Source organism: Oncorhynchus mykiss, chromosome 27, assembly GCF_013265735.2.
Source record: "Oncorhynchus mykiss isolate Arlee chromosome 27, USDA_OmykA_1.1, whole genome shotgun sequence".
Classification (NCBI taxonomy): Eukaryota; Metazoa; Chordata; class Actinopteri; order Salmoniformes; family Salmonidae; genus Oncorhynchus; species Oncorhynchus mykiss.
The window spans coordinates 486,055-497,477 of record NC_048591.1 but is presented as its reverse complement, the minus strand read 5'-3'; the positions used below and the strand labels follow the sequence as shown (position 1 = coordinate 497,477).

The following is an 11,423-nucleotide window of genomic DNA, read 5'->3' as shown; positions in this document are numbered from 1 at the left end:
ATACAAACATGTGCATTGACGCCAGGCATTCAATACAGAAAATTGTAAACGTTATGTGCTGACGATGTTGCGGCGATACTAAAATATGTTCTGGAACTCAATCCAGCTAGGTCATAGCTAGGTCACAGGGTAGCCTAGTGGTTAGAGTGTTGGACTAGTGACCGGAAGGTTGCAAGTTCAAACCCCCGAGCTGACAAGATACAAATCTGTCATTCTGCCCCTGAACAGGGGGCAGAGGCTGTCATTGTTCCTAGGCCGTCATTGAAAATAAGAATTTGTTCTTAACTGACTTGCCTGGTTAAAAAAAATAATAATTTTGCCAGAAATTAAAAGTAGCCTAATCAACAAAAACAATAGAAAATAGACTAGGTAGCTACTGGCATAAAGTACATCAAGTTAAAATATTATCCCTTGGATAGGATAAACGTAAATATGGTCATAATGAAAATCTAGGTTTTATCTGTCTGCCAACACTTGTCAGTGACTCATAACATTTAGCGTTAGGTGTTGTAATCATATTCTGCTTTACTTGATTCACACGGGAGAGGAGTTGGAGCCCCTGATCCTGAAATACCGAAACTAGTGTTGTATCTATTGGGCTACTTGGCATAAATTAATTTGACACCATGGCCAAATAACTACAGATGATCACCTTAACTCTTATCAACTGCTATGTAAGATCACAACAGCCAACATGGTTATTTTTACAAAAAATCGTTGCTCTCTTTGCTAATTGTGGGAAAGATCTATATGCCCAAACTCCCTTGTTAATTGTTAATAAAACCGCATACAAACATAGTCTCTTTTTTTGCTTTCGTGAGTAAGGGAGCTCCAAAATGCAGGTATTTCAGCCTAGCTCAGTGCTTTCTGTGGTGGTGGGGCAGCCAGCGGAGATATACTACCTCTGATCTGGCGGACTCACTAATCAAAAATGCTTTGTTTGTTAATGATGTCTAAGTGTTGGAGTGTGCCCCTGACTATCCGTAAATAAAGTAAAATAAAAAATAAACATTTTTTTTTTATATAAGCAATTTGAAATGATTTATACATAAAAAAAACATTATTTAACTTTTATTTAATTAGGCAAGTCAGTTAAGAACAACTTCTTATTTACAATGACGGCCTAGGAACAGTGGGTTAACTGCCTTGTTCAGGGGCAGAACGACAGATTTTTACTTTGTCAGCTTTCACTTTTACGTTTGATACTTACAGTATAATACGTTTCGCAAATTCATAACATATTTTACATTTGGTATATTCGCTTCACATAATACGAATTGTAATTCGTAACATATCACACTAAAGGAATGTTTCAGATTTAGGTAAAGAATAATACGAAATGCTCTGAGACCATGTTGGCATGGTGTAACTATCTGGGTTGGTGGTAGGCCACTATGATATTCCTTTGGATAATAGCACGGAGATAGTGTTGGCTAAAGGCCTATACTTCTGTACAAATTGTCTAACATCATATGCACCTGTTTCTTACAGTAGTAGTATGCCCAGCCAGGATAAATGCCAATATCCAGATACATAAAAACGAATGACACTGGGGTTGGATCTTGTTATTTTAAATTAGTTGGGGGATTTGAGGGTAGCTAACTTGTAGTATCTATCTGACTGTGCAAAAGTGTTTTATGGTTCAGGCACTGAAAGGACAACTAAAATTCAGCTACCCCTATATTGAAGGACCTTTCGACACCCAACTGCTTTCTCCGACAGCAATCTCGGCAATGGCGGATTACGATAACTACGATGACCGAGATCGGGCTTACGGTAGTTTTGGTGGAGGCAGAGGGTAAGAAAATACCTGGACGAATAGAATGTGTCAGTATTACCGTATGGTGATGCAAGAAAACGCACCGATGCCTCACTTTTAAGCAGGGGCTTGTTCGAAATTCCTCTGAAAGATAGGCCTGGGTTCAGAACACGGGCCAGACAGTGCCAGTGGCTAGCCTCTCACCGCTGCTTTGATGAATGGGAAGCCGGTATTGAGGGCGGGGAAAACTCGTGGATTGACCATAGTTAGCTACTTCCAGATGTGCGTGTGAGATTTTCCATTACAGAATGTTAGCGACTTATTTATGTCGGTTTGACAATGCATATTATGACATGGTTATGATTGCAAGACATTTTATAATTCTCAGACTGCCAGCATGGCACTTGGCGCCAGCATCTTGTTAAAAAGCAGCCCACATGGGCTACATGTTGTGCCACTACTAGCAAGTCAGGGTCTGCGTTGAATGGCCAAATCGGGTGATAACAGATCGAGATGTCAACATGCGCCATTCCCCGAAATCGTTATGAATACATAGCATGTTTAGCTAGTTGGTTAGCAATCATTATTCAATGCACAAGTCGTTTGATGCATAGTTAGTGGTCACGTTAGCTAGCTAGTGCGCTCGCTAGATTAGCTTGTGATAATTGCATGACGATTTATGCGGAGAACTAGCTAGCTACCTCTGCTAACTAGTCTAGTTTGGGCCCAGTGCACCCTGCATCCATTCCTATCTAGTTTGATGCGCGCACTCGTCAGCTAGCTAGCTAGGTTTGAACGATTAGCAACGCATTTAACTAACATAACGTGGGCTAACTCGTGCATTGACACCAGGCATTCAATACAGAACATTGTAAACGTTAAGTGCTGACGATGTTGCGGCAATACTAAAATATGTTCTGGAACTCAATCCAGTTAGGTCATTTAGCCAGAAATTAAAAGTGGCCTAATCAACGAAAAACCTTGAAAATATACTAGGTTACTACCGGCATAAATTACATCAAGTTAAAATATTATCCCTTGGATAGGATAAACGTAAATATGGTCATAATGAAGATCTGGGTTTTATCTGTCTGCCAACACTTGTCAGTGACTCATAACATTTAACGTTAGTTGTTGTAATCATATTCTGCTTTAATTGATTCATACAGGAAAGGAGTTGGCGCCCCTGATCCTGAAATACCGAAACTAGTGTTGTATGTATTGGGCTACTTGGCATAAATTAATTTGACACCATGGCCAAATAACTACAGATGATCACCTTAACTCTTATCAACTGCTATGTAAGATCACAACAGCCAACATGGTTATTTTACAAAAAATCACTTGCTCTCCTTGCTAATTGTGGGAAAGATCTATATGCCCAAACTCTCTTCTTTGGAAGACCCTTTTCAGTTGAATGCATTCAGTTATGCAACTGATATCCCGTTTCCCCTGTTGGGGCCTATAGCTAGGTGGCTGTACATCTTGTTTCAGCCTGGTCGCTCAGTTTGCTTTGACACCCGAGGAATGCTGCAGGCATGCAGTACCCCTTCTGCATTTCTCTCAACCCTGTTAGATTGGAGTGCTGTTGCCAGCAAGGGAACATGTTCCTTGAAGTTTTGGCAGTGCCCCACCACTCCTCATGAGGAGCATACATTTTTTTAAACATTTAAATCATTATAGCAGACGCTCTTATCCAGTGTATTCATAGGGAAAAAAGTTCAGTAGGGGAAACAATTACATAGAACATTCATTGCAAGTAGACCTTTTTTCAAAATGGCTGTTATCAGTGCACAGGAACTTCTGCTGTTCATTGAGAAAAATATTATTTGTCTTTGTCAATTCTTTCTCCCTTTTCCACACAGCCCTGTCCTATTTCCTGTATTGTATGTGCAACATGTATTTTCCTATGGTATCTGAGCTGTAGATCTTTGGTATTTTGATTGTTAATGGATCTGTCCAAGTGTACATCATTTATGGAAGGTTCAGTTAAAGTCAGCTGAAAAGTATCACTGCACTACCTCTGTGCCACAATTTTGCCTGTGACTCAGTTAATGTCCCAATTATCAACCATAATCTCCAGCTCAGACTCTCAGCCATTGATGCAGTAGTCCTTAGTAATTCTTGACCAGGAAAAACTCAGGGTCCTGTACGTGGAGGCGTGGCTATCTCTTGTAGTCTGTTCTCTCATGGAAGTGTTTGTTTCTGGTAGACCCAGAGGTGGCAGTGGACCTGGTGGACCCCGCAAGCAGAAGGATCTACCCACAGAGCCCCCATACACAGCCTACGTGGGCAACCTGCCCTTCAACACAGTACAAGGAGACATAGACGCCATTTTCAAAGACCTCAATGTCAGGAGTGTTCGACTAGTCCGAGACAAAGAAACAGACAAGTTTAAAGGTGAGCAAGCACCCGTTTGTATAGAGTAACAAACATCACAAGCCACGGCAACAGTTTTGTTTTTCTTTTTCGTAACCAATTTTCTCCTTTCAGGTTTTTGTTATGTAGAGTTTGATGACTTGGAATCCCTTAAAGAAGCTTTGACGTATGATGGTGCTGTGAGTACCCACAATTAGTTTTCTCAGGTCCTCATTTGTATCTGGTTCATAAATGTAAAAGGGATACTGTGGTTCAGTGTTGTCACAATATTCAGTATCACATGACTGAATTTCCAGTTGAAATTATGGAAACTAACAGCTGTATGTTTTAAAGCTATAGCACAAACTATTTAACATTTAAACAAGTTCTTAAACTGAGACCTCAGCGTTATGACATGGCCATGAGCAGCAATGTGAACCAAAGATATTGCATAGTGGAACTGATGCAAGAGGCTCCGCTTGTGAGCATTCACACAGAGCATCTGCGCATGTGCATAGGTCACTTCACTTTCATACAACGTGATGGCTGTGTGACAACCGCGGAGGAGATTATCCTCTGGTATTGCCCTTTTTTTTGTTTTGCAAATCATCCCGATACTTCTGTTTTATTCATGCATTGCTGAGTATACCTTAAAATGACCGTACAGTTCAGTCTGCTTCGTATAGAAAATCTGAGTATTGTGATATGGGTATCGTGACAAAGGAATAAATTATGCTGTTTTTTCATAAAATAAATAAAACTGTCTCCAACTATGATCAACTTAGTTTGTTGTGCACCTTTCATAAAATAGATTGCTGTCCAAGGTGCTTTAAAAATTAGCGCAGTGACGACAAATATCATTTTATAAAAGGGACAATTAAATACAGTGATGCGTCCAACAGTGATATATTTGTAGGACATAAACATTGTTGGAAGTATTATCAGAGAAGTGGACCACGTTGTTTCATTTCCTCCTAGTGCTGACTTGTGCCTTCCCCCTCCCCAGCTCCTTGGAGATCGGTCACTCAGGGTTGACATAGCAGAGGGCCGAAAGCAAGAGAGGGGTGCCGGAGGATTCGGCTTCCGGGGGAACGACAGGGGAGGTACCTGCTCGCGCTCACTGGAATGCTAACGTGTTTGTTCCTCCTACTGCTTAGTATATTTCTTAATTATTAATAGGTAGTATATTATTACAACTACAAAGAAATGTCAATTACTTATGTCAGCTGATTCAGTGTTGATCTCTTACATTCTCTAATGAGTCAAGATGAGTTGATTTGTGGATGGACTTAACTGTAAATATTAATATGAAGTAGCAATAACTCTTGGCCTAGATTTGAATAATTATACATCTTTAATATTGCCCTGAGACTCCTCTTTCACCATCATACTTAAATCCAACGCTGTCTTAAAATCTGTCAATTATCAGAAGTTTTGCTGTTCTGTTTGAGTTTGCTACCTCCTAAGCATACAGTGCATTCCACTTATAAGAATAACGGAAGAATCAAACATTTGTGGTCATAAAAACATGACAAGATGCTTGTAGATCAATGGATTATGGAATCCGCAATAATCAAATCATCAGTCTTTATAAGTGTGCATTGCACTAGTACTACTACCACTACTGTTGCCTCTGTGGCCTTATTCTTGTATGTCACTACATATTGGGATTTGAGCATTTCTGGCACTTTTCATAATGTATCCATTCTCACTTACTCACTGACCTTTCTCTCCTGCTTCCTTTTCTGTAGTAATAGTGTTTGACCTGTTTAGCTCTACAACCCTACAAATTTGAGCAGCTAAACTAAATATTTTCTGCCTTTAATTTCCTAACTAAAGACTTCAACTAGCTGTCTCTAGAAGCAGTACTACTAACCTAGGTCCTTGGCTAACCAGCACTAGGCCCTTGGGTTCCTCACCCCTGCCTTAGCCCTAAGCACCACTCACCACTATTGTTAAAACTGAGCCCTGTCCCCTGCAGGCCGAGGGGGCTCTCGTGGAGGTGGTCCCAGAGGAGGTTCCAGAGACGACTATGAAGGAGGTGGGATGAGCATTCCGCTGGTTTAGCCAGTCCCCAACCGGTCATTAAATCAGGCCCAGTTTGAATCCTGCAGTTTAAGAGCCAAGCAGTGCAGTTGGTAGAGTGAGCACCAAGCTAAGGAAGCAAACCAATTGCTCCCATTTTTTGATGCTTGAATCTGCAGAATAGTTTGATATAAGCAGTATGTAATTTCCTCCCCCATAAGAATTCAGTTTTTTTTTGTTGCGATTTACACAGGTATTTTTTCCCTTGGTGCATTTTGTTTGTTATCCCTCTGTTATCACTCATACAGGAGGTTCCTCATTCTCATTTGTCACCTTACAGGGCTGTTCCAGGTGCTGGGCAAGGACGGATATTTAATTTAGTTAGATCTGCAATGTTTAGAATGTTACTGATAGGAATGTGGTGTTTAGAGCTCACAAGATTCCTTATCTTTATTCTATGAGCTAATCATGTCTGTTCTACACTAAACTTTATCTGAACGTTCTGTAACATTGCACTCCTGCATGAGCCCAAGGCGGTCTAAAATGTATTTTCCCTCTATCTCCTCCTATAGGCTACAGAGGAGATGACGACTTCGGACGAGGCCGAGGAGGTGGCCGCGGTGGTGACCGAAGGGGGGGCGGTGGAGGAGCAGGCATGGGGGGACGCTACAGGGACGGCGGCCCACCACCGCGTGCTGGAGCGGATGACTTCAGAGAACCCTCTGACGGTGTCACAATCTCTCTTATCACATATAAAATACTCTAGACCAGAGGTACTCCCAAGTGTGGAGTTTTCTTCTTTTTTTTTGTGGTTGGTTAATTGATTGATAGATGTCACTGATTGGACAGACTCCTCAACTGGTGTCCCAAGCCTGAATTCGTCCCTGATTTAGGGGAGAATATTGAAAATAAGCAGTACTTCTGGCATCAAGGTTTGAGAAAAAGCACCCTAGGCAATGTTTAGTCATGGAAGAATGGATCCATTGAAAGGGATTTTTGATGACTTTGTTTTGTTACAGTACAGCTTTTGTGAAGGTGTCAATATTGACCCCCTCGTTTAATCTCCCAAAAAGCCCTGAACCCAGTGGCCACCTATTTGATGTGATAACATTTGACTTGACCAGTTAATCATGTTAGTCATTTTTTTCCTTTGCTTTCCACAGAGGAGAGGGCACAGAGACCACGGCTTCAGCTGAAGCCACGCACGGTGGCTGCTCCGCTAAACCAAGTTGCCAACCCCAACTCTGCCATATTTGGCGGAGCCAAGCCGAGAGAGGAGGTAATTCTGAAAGACAAACCTTAAGAGATTGACCAGGCCTCAGAGCCCGGGAGGGAAGGGCAGGGGGCGGTGTAGAAAAATGCAACAATGTCAACGGGATACGTTAACGTCTTTCGTTAGCAATCCTTTATCGGAGATGACAAACTGAATAAAACCCTCTGAGTGAAATACTTATTCGAGACAGAATAAAAACAAGATGAGAACACACATACTCTTGGAAAAATAACACAACACACCAACACCCAAAGAGCAGCTTGTGAATGCATGTCAACTGTTAACATGGTTTTTACGTACACCTCTGCTTCTGTGACTAGTGCCTGCTTTGTCTGTAGTTCTGTTGGGAAGGTCCATTCACATGTTGATTGCAGTAAAGAATGAATACAATTGAGCTGGAAAGTAACCAACTTTTCGGTATTTTTAGTAGTGTATTTCACTGTGATATTTGACCCTCTGTGTTGGAATTGAAGTGTGTCTTGACTCCAACTCTGAAGTGGTTGTTATGCTTTCATGTGGGTAGGCATTGATCCCCACAAGAATTCTGCCCCTGTTTACAAAATCAATATAACATGAATTGTTAGAATAGAACGGTTTGCGCTGATGGTTTGGTTCATGGCAGTTGTGGCTGAGCTTCTGTAGGGAGTCCAGAAGGTTTTGTTATCACTGTTGGTCTACACAACACCTTCATTGTCTGCTCCCCTCCCCCACACACACACACACACACACACAAACAAGAAACCTTGGTCAGAAATGTGCTGCTTTTGTTTCAGTTTTACCCCTTTGACTTCCAAATATAAATTGGCGTTATGTTAAAACGCATTGTTCAGCCATATGTTCAGTTTGGGAACAGTGCAGAAAGTAACAAACACTTGTTATTAGTGGAGCTGTTAAGGTCATTGTATCTGCTTAACTATCCAATTGTAGTGTAGAAGTTAAAACTATTTTGTTTCAACTATTAAGTCATTTAACATTTCCACTGGAATTGAACCTGTCTAACCATAATGTTTTTTTTTGTTTTTTTGTTTCCCATTCTCAAAGCTTGAAAAAGAGGCAGATAAGGAATAGATATATCCACGTGGCTGCATTATTCTGGAAGTCTACTCTGGATCTACTGGCTTTGTTTACCAAAAATCTTTCAAAGACTTCTCCCAAAGAGCTCGCTGGGGAGTCAGGCGCTGGGTTCCTCTTTCTGCTTGCTAACACAAAGCAGGCCTTCATCTAATTGGTAAAAAAAGCAGTTGGACCCAAGGCTGCTGTGAGGGGCAGGGGCCAGGCCTATGTCAACCTGACCCGTACCCCACACACATCAAAAGGAACTCGGGACAGGGGCTTCAGTTTGGTTCTGTTGCCTTTGGGTAAGGACTTTGATGTGTCATTTTCTCTTACCTTTCCCAAGGCATCCTTTGTGTTCACCAAATGATTTGCAGTTTTAGACATACAGCTGTCAAAAGGCTGTTCCTTTGGTGTCTTTTATATCTTTTCCTCCTAAATTTCTGCTCTATTTGTGAAATGATTATCATTTCAGCTTCAAATTTCCACTGTCTTAAATATTAAATGATAACATTGCCAAGAGAACTGAATCCTTATTGTTGTCTCTCAATGTGTATTTCTGGAACCTGATTTTGAAAGATTTTTGATCTTAGTCTGTTAAATCCAGGCAAAATGGCTTCCTGCATAATGGAGCGATGCCGAAAGTGTTTTAAATGAGCGGCTGAAGTGCACACTAGATTAAATCAGAAACATGGGTTATTGCAACGGTCTCGATGTCTGGCAACTTTTGACTTCCACATCTTATTAGTTATATGCATTTTATCAAAAAAATTGATCACTTAGACACTGCAAAATGTACTACTTTAACAGGAAACTGAAAAAAAATCAATTGCTCTCATTTGTCCCATGGAGACTGGCTAAATCTAGTCTGCCTACCAGTAGATTGTGTGGGAGGATGCTTTTGAGAATGTGTTGCTACCATTTTTATTTGCATTTTACTGGTTATGACATTTTAGTAAGTGATACCTTGTTCTTACTGTATTATAGAAAGATCTGTTTTTTCTTTTTTCCTACACTGTTTATGGCAATAAAATGTATCATCTTACATTAATTCTTAATGTGTTTGAATGGGATGGGTGAATAAGTAAAGGCAATTAAGTAGTTCTCTGAGAACACAAAGCAATGTGAACATAGAAGAAAAACTTTTTAATTTAATGGAGCAGGGCAGGGGTTTTGAAAAAGTTAACTCTGTATGGAACATGCATACATGTCCATTTAAGTTATTGTTGAGTATTCCCTACAAATTCTTTCTATGTTCGCAAGTGTCTTTCTGCCCACATTAGAAACAATGTATTGCATGCATGCAGAGAACCTAATTCCTCATCCTCAATGCTTTCCCCACATGATTACAACATAATGCAGAGTATATGTAGAATACCGTTTGGAGGCCTGTTATGCTCGAGGTGCAGGGACCGGATCCTTTTCAGTGTGTGTCTGAATGCCAGACAGAATCTTTGTTCTGAATTTATGGTTCGTTGAACTTTGAGAACAGGGGTGTATTCATTATGAACGGTTTAAGAAGCAAACTGAGAAACAATTGTTTCTATTGGACAAATTTCAGGTAGGTCCCACCCTGTTTTTATTTGCTTCTGTTTAAAACGTATTGCAACAATCGGTGTAATGAATACGCCCCCGAGCAAGAACGTTTGCTTTATTTTGAATAACCCAATATGTTTTAAATTGGCCATTTGTTTTGCAGAGTCGATACAGCTGGAAAAAAAACAGGGTTTGGTATTTTGAACAATCTTTTAATAAAACAATTGAACTGTCTCACTGCTTACATGAAAAGGTTGGGTATTTGTTTTATCTGAAGGAAGTACCCGTATCAAATGTCAAATCTAGCATGAAAAACAATTTCACATTTAGTCCTTTGGGAAACAATCTTGAAAAAGGTCAAAGTATTAGGCCACTGTGTTGACCACATTTTGTCAAATCTTCACTAAACACGTTTTGGTGTGTCAAGTACAACACATTTCATTGCTTGCTGACTCTTTGTCCAATAACTTACATGGCTTGTCATGCATATTGTCATTGTGTTCTTGGCGATGTCTGTCTGTGTGGACCTTACTGAGATTGTAATGTTAAGAATTGATATGTTCTGTCAAACCTTTGACTGAATGGCTTTCTGAAAGAGGAGCCAATGAATATCTGGAAGGATGCAGTAGAGTTGAGGTAGTATGAAATAAACTTGTCTTGCTGTATTTTATTTATTCCTGTCTACAATGTTCTGAAAGATGCATCCCTAATGGATATTTAGCATCAAATATTTCAGTTTTGCAGATGGAAATTAGCCTGAGTGCCAGTATGTGCTGTCATGTTAACTCATTGTCATGACAAAATATACAGCAATGGAGTTTGCAATGGAGCACAAACAAATCTGGGACCGGGCTAGATGGAAATGTTTGACAGATTTATATTCCGCATGAGAAGTCTTTATGTTCTGCTAGTTTCAACCCTTTCAATAAGCCTATGGTGAATATAGGCCTACCCCATGTGAACACTCACATTTGTATGCACAATACCAGGGCCACAAATAGGCAAACGTGGAAGGGTGCTGATACGAATGTCATGAATAGGTCTGACACTTATTTTACATATCCAAGAAAGATGTTTGTTCTACATGCTGTATTTCCATCTGAATGTGGCACAACGTTTTGTGTCCTGCTGAATGCAAACCGGTTGTCATCGGCTATGGTGAACAGCCTGGAATTGAAATTGCCATAAAAGGCAGACTCCACACTTCCAATGAGATGTATAGGGATGCATCGCAAACTCTAGGTAAACCCCACAACAGTGTGTTTGAATAAAAGTGCAGGGAGTTTTATAGCCTGCAGGTGCAGTGATCAATTTGCAGGTCCTTTGGTAATCAAACTAGGCAGGTACACATACAGTTGATGAAGTATCTGAGAGAGACTGCTCTGTAGTGGACCGCAGATGTAGCGTGGAGTTCAATGT

General features: G+C 40.5%; 1 protein-coding gene across 6 annotated transcripts; it reads left to right on the top strand.

Moving 5' to 3' along the window:
- The first annotated feature begins 1,641 nt into the window (after nucleotides 1-1,641).
- Nucleotides 1,642-10,256, top strand: LOC110507295 (eukaryotic translation initiation factor 4H). Of its 6 annotated transcripts, none has more exons than XM_021587183.2 (8): nucleotides 1,643-1,798; nucleotides 3,978-4,159; nucleotides 4,253-4,317; nucleotides 5,124-5,220; nucleotides 6,099-6,158; nucleotides 6,715-6,870; nucleotides 7,306-7,421; nucleotides 8,457-10,256. In XM_021587183.2, exons 1-8 carry the CDS (start codon nucleotides 1,734-1,736, stop codon nucleotides 8,481-8,483), a joined length of 768 nt encoding a protein of 255 aa, XP_021442858.1. In that variant the 5' UTR covers nucleotides 1,643-1,733; the 3' UTR covers nucleotides 8,484-10,256. The 6 variants fall into 6 exon arrangements, with proteins under 6 accessions (XP_021442859.1, XP_036820649.1, XP_021442858.1 ...); XM_021587182.2 differs by having other exon boundaries at nucleotides 3,972-4,159; XM_036964753.1 differs by lacking the exon at nucleotides 1,643-1,798 and adding an exon at nucleotides 1,898-2,041.
- The last annotated feature ends 1,167 nt before the right edge of the window (nucleotides 10,257-11,423 follow it).